This window comes from Sminthopsis crassicaudata, chromosome 5 (genome assembly GCF_048593235.1).
Source record: "Sminthopsis crassicaudata isolate SCR6 chromosome 5, ASM4859323v1, whole genome shotgun sequence".
NCBI classification, from domain to species: domain Eukaryota; kingdom Metazoa; phylum Chordata; class Mammalia; order Dasyuromorphia; family Dasyuridae; genus Sminthopsis; species Sminthopsis crassicaudata.
This window is the reverse complement of record NC_133621.1, coordinates 37,380,101-37,398,094: the sequence shown is the minus strand read 5'-3', so window position 1 is coordinate 37,398,094 and position 17,994 is coordinate 37,380,101. Positions and strand designations below refer to the sequence as shown.

At 37.1% G+C, this 17,994-nt stretch overlaps 1 protein-coding gene across 1 annotated transcript in view; it reads left to right on the top strand.

Annotated features, from left to right (window-relative positions):
- MRPL3 (mitochondrial ribosomal protein L3) overlaps nt 1–17,994 on the top strand; it is a 33,172-nt gene that overhangs the window by 8,692 nt on the left and 6,486 nt on the right. Inside the window, exons 5-7 of the mRNA XM_074271028.1 lie at nt 5,753–5,852; nt 9,331–9,391; nt 15,764–15,872. Of these exons, the coding sequence (XP_074127129.1) occupies nt 5,753–5,852; nt 9,331–9,391; nt 15,764–15,872 (270 nt within the window). The remainder of the gene's footprint in view (nt 1–5,752; nt 5,853–9,330; nt 9,392–15,763; nt 15,873–17,994) is intronic.

Genomic DNA, 17,994 nt, shown 5'->3' with positions numbered 1-17,994 from the left:
ATCAGTATATTTTGTGGTATTATTAACTGTTTCCTTGGATTACTCGTTTGTTTTCTTTTGCTCATGCTTATACCATACTATCATCCAGTCTCCTTTTCTGATCATGCATTTCCCCATTGAGAGCTTTTGTGTTGCTGGAGAGTAAGCCACCATGTCCCCTGTGTTTTTCTCCATTGCATTTTAAGTCCCCTACAACTTTGCTTCCTCAGAGACTTCCAAGACTTGCTAACCATATATCATCAATTTTTTTTTTCCCCTTAATGATCATCTTATCAGCCCAGAGTAACTACCATATTTGGACTATAACGCCTCAGATCTTAATTTATTTCTCAAAGGAGAAGTAGCACTTAAGACAAAGTTGGGAACAAGACCAAGTATAGAATGAAGAGATCTTTGCCAGAAAACTTACAAAAGGCATCTCAAACATTAGAAATCACTTTTCATGTCTCTTAGGGAAAACAAAATGACATACCAGAAGGATAGAAAAAAGCCTAAATAATAACTATGACAATATTTTTCTCCCAAAAGCAATACAGAAAACATCAATAATTAGTGACTCAAACTGATTTTCTCATTTTTTCAGAATCTTTTATAGAATTATTCGCCCCATTGATTGAAAGGTTCAAAAAAAAGTTATATACTTTAAATAATTTATTTATTTATGCTGGTTGCAAAGACATTTGACTCAGCATAGCAAAATGCAGCCTTAGAGACTCTCCTCAATACATACAAGACTTCTTAATGATTTCAAGTTAATTGTCAGTTGAAGTAGAAAACGGAAATCATTTTGATTATCAAAGATATTCTTTACTTGTAGAAGGACATTTACAAGGTCCAGATAGAAGAGGGATCCCTCTCTTGCAACAGAAACATTACTATAGTGATAGATAAGAGTGTATTCCCAAGTTCTAATCAATATTTAAGGAATGTTCAGTTTAACAAAATAGAATAATCTGGGTAGTCTGTATCAGTATTAATTTTTAATGACTTTTAATGACTAAGGGACAGGTAAGTGCCTGGATAGACTAGGCTTGGCATGAGGAAGCCTCATTTTCCTTAATTTACATCCAGCCTCAGACACTTACTAACTGTGTGACCCTCAGCAAACTTCACCTGTTTGTCTCAATTTCCTCATCTTTGTAATGAGCTGGGGAAGGAAATAGCAAATCACTCCAATATCTTTGCTAAGAAAACTCCAAATGAGGTCAGATGCAGCTGAAATGACTGAATCACCAAAAAAATGAGTCAGCTTTTGTACCTATCTTCTGTGAGGTGAGTCTAAAGTACTTGATTCTGTGCTGTGACTAGATACTGACCTTTGATTTGATGTGAGCAACTTACTTAGAAGCTAGTCTAAATCATTTTAAATCATCTAAAGAAAGAAGTTTTATTAGGACCGAGAGAGAGAAGGTATTAGAATATGAGAGCATAGCTGCAAAGATCAGTCTCTTCAGGTGACTGTCTTTATAATGATATGAGAAAATAGGTCTTCTTCAGCTCTTTATAAATAAATTATGCCTTTCTGCAGAGGAAAAAGGTTTTTATTTGAAAGAAAATCAGCATTAGTTCACTTACTGTTTGTCTAAGAACTATAGCAAGAAATAGTAATTGAAAAATAAAACTAGGAGTATAAAATATTTAAGTATTTTAAAATAAATTTATGAAGACTTGCATGTTCCTTTTCTTGGGCTACATATTTTTTAAAATCAAAAATTTGAATTAAAAAAATTAAATTTAAAATTAGCCAAATTCATGCCTATGATAAGATAAACTAAATTCAGTTTCTTTCTTTTTTTTTGCAACATTCAAAATGCAAACATATAAAGTACTTACAATTAAGGACATTAAGTGGCCCAAAGTTAATGTAAGCCATTCATCTTGGAGCAGAGGAGTGTTTCTACTATAAAAACAACTAACTGCAGGAAACTTAGTAGGTCAGGTAACAGCCTCCTTGTATATAGGTGGAGCTATCCAAGTGTTACAAGCCATTAGTGTCCCTTAAATTACTTTTTTGAGAGTATTCATTTGATTGTTCAATTGTAATGTAACACTCTTCCACATTCACTGTATTCAGTTTTCATTTGACTAATAACCCTTTTTCTCTTAGAAGTTTTATACAACTTTTGAAGTATTTTGCCATTTCATTAAAGATAATAAAGAAATAATATATTATTTTGTTTCTTCCACATGTTTTTTCTGTTTGGAAGTGGTTAGGCTTAGGCTTTATCATGTTTATTGCGAAATATAAAAATAGCTCCGGGGCATATTTAAAAGCTAATATTTTAAAACCAAAATATTCATAAAATAGTATTATTTATTGTCCCATGAGACTATTTTATTATCAAAATGAGTTTTCATGTTCTGTCCTAAAAGTTAGTAGATTAATTCCTATATATGTGATCAGAAAGGAAATTTAGTAGTGTAGTTTTGCTGGTGAAAGTTACTTGTCCATGTTTATTTTTTGTTGTGAAAATAAGTATAATCGAGGTCATCAGTAAGGTACAAACAGTCCTTGTCAAAGTAGAAGAGATGGGTTTGCTAGCTTTCTAATAATCTTCCATGCAAGGTGCAGTTCCAATAATGATGGCCATCCCTACCAACAAATATTTGATTTTCTGTTAGTGGGGGGGAAATGTGAGTACTGGTGTAGAATTAGGCTTCAAATTCTGTTTCTGATATTTATTAGTTGTGTATTGATGGACAGATCCAGTATAGACAGGCCTGGAGTTTCTATAACTATGAAATCAGAAGTTTCTAAGGAAGATTCATGTGTATACAGATAATGATCAAGAATGTGATCAATGCTAAGGGCATCTTCAGAGAAGGGAGAACCCCTATTGGATGGAGAGAGCCAAGGGAGACTTTACAAAGAGGCGAGATTTGGGGCTGAGACCGAGTGGGCTTGGAGGCAGGAGCATGGTGCATTTCCAACTGAAAAGTGTAGGCCCTGCTCAGTAATGGCCCAGAGCCCAGTTAGACTGGAGCCGACATTGTGCAATAAAGCACTAGAATGGAAGAGGCCATCTCCTCATTGTAAAGTTTAAGGACGGAGTAGGTAGTTAAGCCATGTCACTCCCCAGCAAGTCTGTGACTTCGGGGATGGGGGCATAACTTTCCCATTTCTGCCAGTCTTCAGAGAGCTCTCCTTGCCCTCATGTGAGTTCTCCAGCCAGAGTCTTCCAGACTGCTGGGGACATCTTTCCTTTTTGATCCTCTGCTCCTGGAACATGGCCAGTTTTTCTATTGTATGGTATTTCCCCAGATGATAACCTTATTTTATGATTCTTCTTTGAAGTCCCTTTTGTGTTGTAAGTTACAGCTCGCTCCAACCCGCCTTTCCCTAGCCTTTTGGGTACTGTTCAGTTTGATCCCTGAGATTGGCGTGCTACTTAGTTGGTAACCACCTGGATGTTGGCATAAAGAAGATGGGCCTCAGAGTTACTACAGGGTCACCCGCCAGGACATGTCCAAGAAATGTGGGGTCTGTCCAAAGGTCATCCAGCCCAATCTCTAGCTCCTGTTTAGTTCTCATCTCACCATGTTGTCCATTTAAATGCTGTGTGTGTGTACATGCAAACACATGCACATATATACACATGTGTTTGTACATATACATACGCCAAGCTCTAATGATAATAGCCGGCCTGGCCTTTATGTAGCTCTTGCTAAGCGCTTTACTTGTTTTATCTCGTTTGATCCTCACCACAGCCCTGGGAGCTAGGGACTATTACCCCAGTTTTACTGAGGTGAAGTCTGTGTCACATGGCTCCTGAGCAACTGAGACTGGATTTGAATGTAGGTGTTCTTGGCTTTAGGTCCAGCTGCTCTGTTAGCCAGCCAGACCCTAGACCTAATAATTTAGGTCAACTTGTTATTTCCTGTGGAGTCTCCCTGGAGACTGTCAAACCAGACTCATTCCAGGGGTTTAGCAGTGTTCTGGGCCCAGCGCCACCTGTACCCAAGAGCTTTGGGAACCCTTCCTCATGGGTGCGCCCACTGTAGGTGGTAAAAGTGGCATTAGGAGAGTTGGCAGAGGGGCCTTGAATAGGTCTTTATCTGATTAGAGAAACTACCAAACCATGGATGTCCAGAAGTCCAAGCAGTATTCCTAAAATGGAGATAAGCCCAAGTAAATGACTTTCTAACTTACTTTTCTTTACCAGAGTTTTTCCACATACTGTATGGAGAAGCAGAATGGTCTGATGGGTGCAGAGCAGGATTGAGAAAGGGCTGCCAGCCTACTCCCCTACAGGCAGGGGCAGAGTAGAGAAAACGTTGTCTGGCTTTGAGGACAGGAAGACTTGAGTTCAGATTTTACCTCACACACTAGTGACCCTATAGGACTCTTGACCTTTTTCCTAATGTAATGTGGAAATAACAGTACTTATTGTGGGAGTAAAGTGAAATAATTTTTGTAAAGTGTTTTTCGAGTTGTTTTCAGTATGTCTGACTCTTCATGACCCTGGTTAGGGGTTTTGGGCAAAGACACTGCAGTCATTCCCTTTTCCAGCTCATTTCACAGATGAGAAAACTGAGACAAACAGTTAAATGACTTGCTCAGGGACACACAGCTAGTTCATGTCTGAGGCCTGACTTTAGGACCAGATGCTCATTCCCCTGCACCCCTTAGCTGCCCCAAAGAGCTGTATAAATACCAGCTATTGTTAATATTATATAATTTGGTTTAGGATGGGCTAAAATGAAAGCTCAGATGGAAATGAAGCAAGGTCTGGAAATACATACAGAATCCTTTGGAGGGTTTGGGAATGCTTGCAGCAGGAGATTGTGCAAGAGCTGGCCTTGAAAGAAGGATCTCCTTTACTGTTTCACAAGGCCCTCCATCCCTCAGTTTCAGGCATTTTCTCTGTCTCCAATACCTGGAATGTGCTCTTCTTTTTCTCTGTCTCTCAATACCTGGAATGTGCTCTTCTTACTTGTTTTACATATGTGTGTGTGTATATATGTATATATGTTTACTTGCTATCTTCCCCATTAGATTGTGACCTCCTTGACTACAAGAACTGTCCTTTACTTAATTACTTAATAGTTACTTATTGATGAAGGCAAAAATAGGAAAGGTAAGGGATAGATATATGGAATGAAAGGTAATTTTGATCAAATAGAAGACTGTCAGTTTCTAATTAAGGAACTTAAAGAGAGCACTTGTGAGTAATGATATGATCCACTGTGTGATTATTTCTGCTTTAGTCATGTGTAGCTAAAGTAAGAGTAAAAAAGGTTGTAGGATTTGAAGGGGTAAAGGAATTGGGGAGTTGGGAATATTGAGGTCCCTTAGTGCAGAATGGGAGCCACACATTGCACTCTTAGAGAATGACCAGAGTCTTTCATGGAGTTTGTGGGACAATCTGAAATGGCTCTGAGGAGCGAGAAATTTCCAATGTCTCTTTCAAGATGAATGTTTTAGAGCCCATGAGAGAAACCAGTGCTGGAAAGAATAACCAAGAATACAGAATATGGTCAGGGGGAGCCAGATCTTAATACCTACTCTCAAGTACTTCTTTATCCCCTGAGCAAGCCATTTTGCCTGCCTAGGCCTTAGTTCCCTTATCCCTAAAATTTGGTAGTGGGACTAAATAACTTCTCAAGTTCCTTCTACCTTGAGATCTATATATTCAAGAAGGACAATATAAAAATTGTTTAGCACCATGCAGATGTTAACCTAGAATGTGTTTTTACATTAACAACATCTCATATTTTTTATTTCTCTTAAAGAGTGCCTTTTTTCCCCTAGAAATCTGAATCATTAATGCAAATGTACAGAGAAGTTGGAGTGCCGCCAAAACAGAAATTCTCAGCATTTCGTGTGACTGATAATGCTATAATTAAACCAGGTAATAATTAAATAATTAATCCTAGCACTTAACATTTAACACATAGTAGGCATTTTATAAAGGTTTATTAAGTGATTGAGGTAATTTGAGGTCAGTTGTAGGGGAAGATAAAAATACCTTAAGTATAATTGATTTGATGTCTGTCCTTTGGGAAAATTTGAGCAAAGTACAAGGCACTAAACATTTATTTGCATGTACATAAAGGTATCTGATTTAATCACAAGAGATAAATCTTCATCCATGGGGCATTTAATGACAGATTTTATTCTTAATAACAAGAAGAATACCTTTTTCTGCAATACAGCAATCTGTTTGGAAAAGTCAATTCTAAAAAGAAGCTATTAATTTTTAAGATTCATCATTTATGTGTTGGGACGTTCCATTAAATGAATAATTTGAAGGTAATCAGGCAGATTAATATTTGACTCTGAAAGTAAGTAGTTCTTTGTCCTGAAGTGGAGATCAAAGAAGGGGTATCTTAATATTTTATATCTAGCTCAACAGGCACAATTTGAATAGGCCTTGAGATGACTGGAAATAGCTCAGAAGACAATTTGACTTCAATAAAGCTTATTGAGCATGAGGAAGTAGAAAAATTCCAAGACTGGATAAGATCGTCCACTATGTCTTTCACTATTCAGCGATTTCAATACAGTGGGTAGAGGGAATGGTATAAACATGTAATAAAGATCAAGAAATGAGAGAGGTCAAAGTTGCTTAATCAGGGCTATCAAATTCAGATAGAAACAGTTTTGGGGAGACTGCACATAGACTTAGAAAACTACAAATTAACATTATCTGTATTGCATTGCACTTTTTTTATTTTGTTATACATTTCCCAATTAGTTTGACATTGTTGGTTTAGACTATAGAAGCCTCTCATTTATATGTTGCTTCAAGCAGAGATTTCGGAGGTGAACACCAGATCATATCACAAAACTGAGGTTAATTGTATTTTAACAGTCAGAAGATAACTGGTTACTAATATGTCTGATATAATTTCTGAATTAGCTCTCTATAGTCAGACCATTAACTTATTATCACAGATGTCAAAGTAAATACTAATTTAAAAGGAAGAATAAAATTAAGGTGTATCATTAAATTGAGAATTCTAACTTGACCTATTTTTAAATGGTACTGAAGCTGACAAAACCGGAAATAGAATAAATGTGAACACAGAACTATTTCTTTATAAGTTAACTAATTTAATCCATTGCCATAATAAATTCAAAAGATTTTTGAAATCACCTCAGGCAGAAAAAAAAATAGTCCTTCTTGGCAAATAATGTGATAGCCTGTGGTAAATGAAAAAGATGGATTTTCATTTTATTTTTACAAAATATGATCAAAGATTAGATTATATACAGGATCATCTCAAAATAACGAGAAATGATAGAGGGGAAAAAAAAATTTGCAAAAAGGTCTCCTGTAGTGTCCAACTAATATAATCATCCAGAAAATATCTACCTGCTTAAGGATGAAACTGAGAATACAAAGTATTTAAAAAAAAAAAAATCTGTGAAGATTATTCCTTAAATACTTGTTTTCTCTAAAATGGACAGTCAAATGACCACATTTAAACACTGACTCCAGGGTGCCACTTGAAGAAATTGATAAGGCTACTAAGAAAATAAAAATAGAAAGCTCCTGGGTTAGAACTAGTATGAATAATTTGCAAGTGTTGAACGATTGAGTTTCAAGATAAAGGAAACAGAAACATACCAACAGTGCACTTGGTTGACAACTGAAAGACCCTGGGGAGAACAGGCCAAATGGCCTTTGAAAAATTGGTTCTCCCTGAAACAGACCTGTTTGTCATGGGTTTTTTTAAATTACAATAACAATAGCAATAATTAGAATTTATATAACGTTTTAAGATTTTCAAAGGACTTTATAAATACCTCCTTTTATCCTCACAACCACCCTAGGAGAAACCTGCAGGAGACTTGCCAAGGATCACACAGCTAGTAAATGTCCGAGATCTAGCTTTGAACTCGGGTCTCCCTGACTCAGGTCTAGGCCCCTACCTGTATAAGCTGTCTAGAGTAAGAACATTGGTCAAATAATTATATATGATTGAGAATATGCTGTTCTTTAAAGCTGTGGTGTCAGATTCATGTAGAAACCAGATTCCATATTGACTTCAAAAACTACAAATTAACATTCATTCACTGTGTTGTTTTTATTTATTTTGTTAAATACTCTGCAATTCCATTTTAATCTGGTTCCATCTACACTGAAAGTTTTGCCTGTTCTAAGTTTGACATCTCTGCTCTAAAGAAGCAAAATTTTAGGACCCCCAAAGAATATGGCTCCTTTATTATATCTACCCTCTAGAATCCCTGACTTTCCTCAAATTGCAGCTCAAGTCCTATCTTCTGCTTCATGGAGGAAGTATTCTTCAAGTCTTTACAGGTTCCATTATGTCTCAAGGAACCTTCCCTCTCAAATAAGTCTATATTTAACTACTTTTCATTTATTTGTATTCATTTGACATGTATGGCATGTGCACTTCTGTGTAAGCTCCCCATGAGTAGGAGTTATTTCATTGATTGTATTTGCATACCTAGTGTCTGGCATAGAGGAGGCATTTAATAAAATCATGTTGCTTGGTGGGCATGAATTGGTTGTAGCATATCACCAACAGAGAATGGCTTGGCACAAGGGACATAAAATTTCATCAGACAGATGCATGGCCAATTTGGGAGATGGGTCAGTACTACAATGAGAGTGAACCACGGGGCAGCCTGCTTCCTCCTTTGGTTTCTGTACCATGTCAGAGTAGCCAAAGCAAGGCCTCTGGGCATGTTGGGCAGCACTTGTGCAGAAGATTGCTGGGAAGGTGTAATAGGCTGCCTTGCAGTGTGCTTCTTTGAAGAGAGTACCCACATTAATGGCAAAAAAACAGGTTCTTTAATTCTGAGTACCTCTCATGATGTTAAGAAGAAAAGCTCTCTAACTGTCTTGCTTTTTTAAATGATTCATCATAGTTCTTTTGAATAAACAATTTCTTTAATACTTTTTAGATATTTTATCTCTGTAGAAATATCTATTGTGAGGGAGAATTCATTTTGTATGAGATAGAATTCATTTCTATTTGGGATTTGCCAGTTGTTTTCTCTGTATGTTGTCAAAACATAAACATTGATCAAGCACTTGATGCTCATCTGGCACAAGACAGGCCTGTCCCTTAACAACTTTGCATCTAATGGGGAAGACATAAGAGCAAGCTGGGGGGCTGATGGGAGTACTTCTTGTGGGATCATGGGGGTCACAGACAGAAAATCCAGAAGGGAAGGCCAACTGGCCTGAGGACTTCTTTGGAAGGGAGATTGCCTGGTGGGAGAAGCAGGCCCCAAAAGAAAGGCTTCTTATGGGTAAGTGGGTGGCTGAGGCACGTGGGACAAGTCAGAGCATTTGGGGTAGAAATTTGTTTTTCTGGTTGATAAAGCTCATGCAAAGTTTTTCCTATATAAAGGTACTCCTCTGTATGCTGCTCACTTTCGCCCTGGACAGCACGTGGATGTTACAGCCAAAACGTAAGTCCATCGAGGGGCTCCTCGTCTTCCCTTTTTGCTAGTTCATGTATTTGGAAGCCACTAGGGAAACTTCACTTAAAATATGTGAACTTAAACATGAGAAAGTGAAGAACAACCTAAAATCCATATCCATTTTGAAGATGAGATCCATGAAAAGTCCCTTGGGGACTTTTCTTCAGAGGATTGGGTGAATGTTTTTGTTAGTTATCATTAGGCTGAAGGAAGCTTCAAGAGAGCTCACCTGGGAGCTGGGAAGAGCAGGGTTCAAGCCCCTCTCTGTCATAGTTCTGCCGGGGACCCCTCTGGGTTCCAGGGACCTTGGTTAGATGCCAAATTTTAGAGAATATGTTGATGTGTTGACCTTCATTGATTGGAGTCGTTTCCTCACCTGAGAGTTTCCTATGCAAATGAAACCACAAAGACACCAGCATGAATTTTTGAACATACCTAACTTGGGGAAGCAACATAAAAATTCTGATTGTGCCTGTGCTCCCAGGAGTTAAAGTGTTGGGATGGTGGTGGGGCCAGAGAGAGGAGGGGATGCTCTGCGTGTTCCAGATAGAAGCGCTTTGTGTGGGTAAACCCTTGGACCTAGCTTTTGAAAGGGGCCAGAGGTGAAGGGGGGTGGAACATGGTGGGCAGGGCAGACACCATGGTGGGGAGATGGCACGTCGTGGTGGGTATAGCATGCAGGCAAATTAGAATGTACACTGTGAGAGCCGAGCCCTGAGAGACCAACTGGAAGGAAGGCCGGCCAAGATCCACTTTGTGCCGAAGGGCACGTCCAGAGCTTGAGCCTTAGGTCAGGTAATGGGGCTGAAGGGAGCCTAGCAGTCTAGGTTTCCCTGTGGACAGGTATTGACTTATAGAACCACGAGGGTTATTATTCCTTTTTGTTAATACATCAGTGCATTAAAATCAGACAGCACTTGGGAGTGTTGTGGGCTGCCGGACATCACAACCTGATGTAGTCCTTCCTCCTTACTTTACGAAACAGGAGACCGCAGATTGCTAGGTTCCTCACCTGCCCACGGCTTAGTGTGGGCACAGGCTGACCTGGGTCTGCTGAGCCAAAAGCCCCTTCCTCCCTGGTGCCAGAGTGTAGCTTTCTGGAGCCTTTCCCATGATTTCATGTGATAAGCACTGACCTGTTACATTACTCTGGTGGAAATGACATGTATGGAAGTCCAGTCTGCATTCCTAAAAAAGTAATCAGCAGCTCTTGAGGGCAATTCCACTTGGCCTTGATGACAGTTTCCCCTCCGATGGGCCCAGCTCTGCTGGTGGGGATCAGTGTTTTCTGGGTAACTTCATCCCTGGTCCTCCTCTTCTTCATGATTCTTTTATGATTTCATTTTCTGCCTCTGTGCCCTCCTTTTCTCCTTTCTCTCAGGGTGTAAGGTGGGTTTGGGTTTTTGCATTTGTGTGTCACATTTTGTTAGTTTTTATAACATCTGGTGGGTCACTTTAGGACTTTAGAGATCAGTGAGAATACTTCCTGGTTTTACAGATGAGGAAACAGGCCTTATGTGGTTCCATTACAAGCATAAGCAGATAGCTAGTATTAAGTCTTCTAGACTACAGCATTGGCTAGAACTCTTTGATGGGGTGAAAAAAAAAATGCTTGTTTTATCTTTGGAGTTTGAGGCCATTCTAGACGCATTTGTATGTAGTGAGATGGTCTCACTTTGAGACATTAGGCTTCAGAATAAGCAAGACTCAAGAGTGACTTTGTAATGGAGCTGCTTTTATTGTGCTTAAGGTCACCATAGCACTGTTCTCTTTTACCTCTAAATGTATTCAGTTGATAACATAAAAAGGTAATTTCTAAAGAAAATAGTATTTCACTCCTTTACTTTTGTTTTCAAGTTGCATCCTATATAAAAGTGGTCATATTAATGCTGATATTTGGGTTAAAATGAAGCTGAAAATTGAATTCTTTAGAAAATGGCTAATTTTACCTCCCTTTTCTTTGGAGAAAAGAAGAGAATGATTTGAAATTTAAGTTTAATTTCCTTATTTCCTTCTTAATACTAATGGTCATGTTCTGATTGTAAAATGAAAATTGTAACATTTGCCTACAAAGAAAATTGAGTTTTCCTATATTTTTAAATATTCCCTATATTAACCGTCTTCAGCTTTCTGATTTAGTTGTTGAGCTAAACATACATGGAAGCGCGAATTTTCTGGTTGGGTTTACTAAAATTTACCATGGTGTCAGTGGGACTTATTTTTTTTTATTTCTACAGATCTGAAGCTGTTCTGTGTTTTTAAAGATTGAGTGGGACTTTTTTTTTTTAAATCCAAATTATCTGTAGCTTTTAAAAATATGTGTGTATGTGATGGAGACTACCCACTCTTTAGACAAAATGCTTTGAATAGATTCTCTATAATTGAGGTATTTTGATGTGGGCTTATCATCATTTTGAAGGCTACTTTGTATTTTAATAATGAAGTTTAAATTATATTTTGAATCTAATAAAACTGCATTGATACTTTGTGTAAACATCCCTTGATGTCCAACTATCTAGTTTTCACTTTTTATCCTGTTTTTACTTTCTATTATGTAACATCCTGTTTTGTTTCTCCCTATTATAACTTTTGATCTGAAATTGTCTTAGATGCTTATAAGTTACTTACCAGATTGGTTTGTTAGTTTTTTTGTTTTTTCCATGTAAACAAAGTAAAGGTTATTATTTTTATTTTGGTCTACAGAAAGAATGGTTAGAAATGCTAAGTTCACATAATACCTGCATCATCCAGAAATCAAGAGTTATACTTTATTCTCTGTTCTCTTAAGTAAAGCCAGTAATTTAGTGAGCCTGATTCTTAAGCCTTTTGTTTCAAGTTATTTTTTGAAGAAGTTTCCATTGTATGTAGTAGAACATTTAGATTGAAAAACAGTCTGTAATTAGGCACAGATAATTAGTATTGTTAGTATACTACTGTCATCTTAGATCATTTATTCTTAAAGTGAACTAAATTATCTTCTGTAATTTAGAAAAGGAAAGGAGAAAGACACAGACTGCATATGTTTTAGCTTGGTCAAGAGAATTGGTTTAGTAAGTTAAAATTACCTTGAAAAGATCTCTAAAGCTTTCTGCCAAATATTTACAGTAAAAATTTAGGCACATTTTTTAAAATGGGAGTTCAATTTTAAATCTGATATCATTTTTGTCCTTAGAAAGTACTTTGCGGGGTTGGATTAGGGAGTGGTGCAGCCAGATACTTAGCAGGGAATTTGACATCCCACTGCTCTAGATGTTCATCATTTTCCATCCATTTCTTAAGTCTAGTCAGAGTACAGATTTTATATTATGTAACTATTAGATGCTTATCTTAGCCCTTTGATCAGGGGAAAAAAGCTCCACTTTGGATTCTGAAGCAAAAAAGGGAATAAAGACTTGCATATACTGTTACATGTGTTACTAAATACGAGAAGGGTGTAAAATAGTCCACCTCAGTTCAAATGTTGGCTGAAAATCCAATAACTGAGCTACTGCTGTTTGTGTAAAACTATAGTCTTTAAAGACAGCATGGTTCTTGATTTGTCTAAAACAGCATCTATTCATCCACTAAGCTTTTCTTAAGTCATCTGCAAACACTAACATCTTGGTGCCATCTTTGGGATTCTTTCATTTCAGCTTTGCACTAAACATACCATGAGATACTGGCAGATCCTCTAGGAGAATACATGTCCCTTTTTTATGTGTGTAGTTTGATAGATAATTGGTTACTTGGTTACTTGTTTATATTAGCCATCAAACACAGTGCTATGTAGATGAAGAAACAGCATAAAAACTTGTCCATCAGTATATTTATCTTGGACAACTGCTACAGATAAGACTGAATTGGTCTTAGACTTGACTAGGCATAATTTAGTAGGCTAGATTATATTTAGAAAATTGTGCCATGCTTTTAATCCCATTACTATCTTTCTTCTTTTCATCTCCCCAATATTATAAACTTTCTGTAAGGACTCATTTTTTTTTCAGGTCTCTCATGACAGGGATTCCAAAGAAAACTGCCCAATTACCATCCCCAGGGAGGTTATGTATTATTACATATGATGAAATTATGTAATACCTAGAATCATGTCTCATATGCTGAATACTCAAATGGGCTATGATTGAAAGAACCTCGGTATTTAAAAATTAAACCTTTTACAAAGCATTAAAATTGAAAATCAATTATTAACTTTTTACAAAAAGATTCCTCACAATTCTTACATAGCATTTTCCATTCATGGATTTCAGATATTTGATTTCAGCAGTTTCCCATATTTTGTATGTGTTCAAAAAAAAAATAAAGATGTAATTTGTTTCATACTTTCAGCAGTCTAACAGTTTTCCCTCTGATAGTCCAACTCATTTCTATGCTCTCAAAAGCCATTACTTAGTGTAAAGAGAATTCTGTATGACATGCTTTAAAAGAGGTGACACTTGATTTTGCATTCAAAAGCTGGATCTTGTTAAAAATCCACCTAGCATCATTTAAAAGTCCTGTGACATTTTAGAGCCTAGCTCAAATGTGCTAAAAACTGTTGTTCACTTTCCAGCTTTTCTACAAAATTATATCTGGTTAATTTGAGGATAAACTAGCTTAGCAGAAACTGATATAATTTCATGTATATTTAAAAATTTTAGAGATCATTGCCCTTTAAAAAAATTTCCTCACTTCCATCTTATTTACAAATCTATGATATGTCAATTTCTGAAACTTAAAGAAAATTCACTTTAGCATTTTGGGTATCATTAATGTCTTAGACCATACACTAATGACACCAAACACCATGACCAGGCACTACACTTGGACAGTCAGGGCCAGAATTGATCAAGAAAAGGAGATTGTATTATGTTTTACTTTGGGAAATCACAGGATTCTTTTCACCCTCTTTCTGAAACAAAGGCTTGCCTTTTTAAACTATTATTTTGTGGCTATAATACATGGAATACTATACTACTGATTTGAAGAATTGAGAATGATTATCACCCAAAGGTTGATACAGAGGCTCCTGGCTGGTGGATATGAGTAGATTATAGTACATATACCAGGATTGTAAGAGACATCAGTCTTCATGGAAACATGCAAGTGAAAAGGATTGGCTGGTCTTATGATAAGAGAAAGGAACAGATTTCTCACATGCTCCACAGTTGTTCTCGTGATGTCTAAGGATACAGGCACATTGGGTGCATTCCTTTTTGACATATTTATAGGAGGAAGTACATAAAAGCCCATAGAGGGTGGTTTTAGTGAATGTATGCAAGAGGAAGACCCAAATCAATGAGATGACAGATCCTCTGGAAGACTTTTGTGCTGTTTGCTTTTAAGTACTTTGAGTTATTAAAAGCTGAGATGATGAGCACATAAAACAACCAATTGTAGCTGAATCAGATTAAATTGTAATTGGGAGAATTTAGCAAAATAAAAATAAAATATAACACAGTTGTTTTCTAAGTCAATATGTAGCCCATAGACATGGCTTAGTGGCCCTCATTCTATTTGAATTTATCATCCCTTATTAAAAGTAATTTATACTTTTCAGCAAGCTTCCTAATACTATTTTGCCTTATAAATCTATGAAAATAAAATTCTCTGTAATCCTAACTTATTCCTTCATTTCTTGTACGTGTATAACTTATATGGTTATGACAAAAATGCTTAGGAAATGTCATTTTGTTCAGTTTTCATCAGCATAGAAGACCATGGCAATCTTAATATTTTTGTGCACATCTTTCAGATTTAGCAACACTACTACATAGCTTCATATATATATACTAATTATATATATGTATGTATATACACATACATACATATATATATGTATATACATATATGTGCATTAAGAAAATGCATAGGGAAAGAAGAAAGTGAATCACTTGTACTTCCAAAAGCTACTTTATTAAAAATTTAATTGAAAATTTTATATTAATTAAACATTTTAATTAAAATAGTGAGAAAAATTCCATGTTTCAACTACTTTTTGTGTTACTGTAGTTGATAGTGCTTTAGTTCAATTTTATAATCTAAAATATGAGTTAATGTGGGTCTTTTCTGTATAAAAGAATGATATTATACTTTTTTACATTATAGTAATATGATCTTAAATAGTGAGATTTTTTTTTTTTTCTACATTGAATGACAATCCAGGAAAGGACAAAATTCAAGATAAGAATAGGGTGTGTGAGCTGTCGAATACATGTATCTGTCCTGGTTTAGATTGTTGGGTTATTAGAAGTTTAAGAACTACTAGGCTAAGGCAGTGAAAGATAATGACTTTTCCTAAAATTTTGGGGTGTCATCAGGTAAGTGAGAGAATTATAAGCATGTTCATAATTTAAATTAAACTGTCATTCTTTTGTTTGGTTCCAGAATTGGCAAAGGTTTTCAAGGAGTCATGAAAAGGTGGGGCTTTAAAGGACAACCTGCTACTCATGGTCAGACTAAAACCCACAGAAGACCTGGAGCAATAGCAACTGGGGTAAGTATGGAAGGCATGTTTTTTTCTCTCTGTACCCCCTTTTTATAATGATCATTCTTTAATTCATGGGGGAACTCATAGCTAGAAGGCAACTCAGAGCTGTTTCCCTGTCAGAGTAGATTGTGATCCTGAGTTACCATGATCTCAGGCATTCATCATTTTATGACCATTGTCTAGTAGGAGGAGAACCTCAGGGTTGGAAGCTTGGTCAGTGAATGGCCAATAGCGGATTTTTGGCACATTTCCTTCTCCATAAAACTTGTCCAACCTTACATTCTACTACTGTAAAACCTCAGGAATCTGAATTTTTTAAGTTGATGTTATTGAAATGGAAGTTCTGTGGGTTACATTTTGTTTGTGGGATCTAGCCGTGAAACACATTGCTGCTTCCTCATTGAATTCATGGTCACTTAGAAAATCATACTAACTTAATTAAAAATAAAATCAATGTATTTTTACAGGAATTTAGATTTCTATTTAAAGTTCAGAGGGACTTTAGAGGTTACTTAATGCAATTCTTTCACCTTAGATAACGGTTCAGGGAGGTCAGGGACATATCCCCCAGCACACAAATTAGTAAGTGGAAGAGCCAGGAATGGCTTAGATTTTGATAAATTATTGCATGAGCACCCTTCTAGTTAGATGATCACTGCATGTGTTTTAGAATACTACTACATAGAGGCAGTTAGCCAGCCCCCAGAGTAGAAAGATGATGATGATTTGGGAAATGATAAAATGCTTTTAGGTGATTCCACGATTCTTGCTGCTGGCCATACCTATCTTTTTGAAAACCAGTGGTGGTGTGTGACAGTGAGTTATGGAATCTCACAGTCTCTGAAGAGTTATGATTGCCAGGACCAGAGGGAAAGAAGGAAGGAAAGAATGGAGGGAGGGAGGGATTTATTAAGTGCTTGCTCTGCACCAGGCACTGTGCCTTGATGAGTATTTCTCGTGTAAGCATCCTAAGTAAAGGCCTTGAAGGGGGGATAAGTAGTTTTAGGCCATAGCCCAAGGTTACCTGTAATTGATGTGTAAGAACCATAAAAAACATTAGCAGTAACATGGATGGTAGGAAAAAAAAGTGAATTGGTTACATAGAGTGTGAGGGCTTTAAGCATTAGTGGGTAGGAAATAGGAAAACAACCAAATGAAGCCTTCCTTGAGCATGTTTGGAGGAGAGATCCAAAGGTGTGTATAGATTAGATGAAGAAAGGATGGAGGATTGGGATTGACCCAGCTGAAGGCCACCCCCCCACTGATGCCATTAGGAATACTTGAAGATTTCAGAAGGAACAAAAGATTTACTCGTGCTTGATGGATCTGATCTGAGAGCGGCCACCTGGATTTCCAGAGTATGTTGGAGGTTCATGATCATCTCTGCTCTGTTCGTGTGTATTCCATTCTGTGTAAAAGCATGAGATAAAGAAGAAAGTGATTTGGCTTCCTGGAGTACCTGGAGCTTTAACCTTCCCTTCTCCCTTCTTTCATTATATGTACTCACTAAGATGGACTGCTTCACAATCAAGAGATTACACATGACCTGTGGGTGAGAACCTGCAAGGGTCACAGTGTGTCAGAGCTAGAAGGGTTCTTGGAGATCATGGGGTTCTCTCTCCTCCCCACCACCCTGCCTCATTTTGCAAAGGAGGGAACTGATACTCAGAGAGATCTGCTTATTGGCAGAGCTGGAACTCAAGCACAAGGTCTCTGACTCCAGATTTGAGGTGATGAAGAAAGGGATAAATAAAAAAGGGGACAAAAAAGGGAAAGTTTGGCAAGAGTACTTTAAGAAGAAACAGAAGAGATCTGGGCATTGCCTTTAAAGTAGCCTTCTGCAGGTGCTCCCTGCCCTCAACCAGTCCTTCCTGCCCTGTGAGATTAGCAGCTCATTAAAGGAGGAATGAAAACATGAATATTGGCCTTTCTTTATACTGACGGCTCCCTTTTTCCCGGCACACATTTATACTTCCTTTTATAGTCAAGATCTCACTTTTTCTTTGGATGCCACAATCTGGAATTGAGTCAGTGGAATATTCTTGGAAATCTGTATTATTTGAGTATCACCCCAAATTTAGGTTCCAGCATATGATGAGGAGTTAGAGCAGTAAATCTTTTCTTTGCT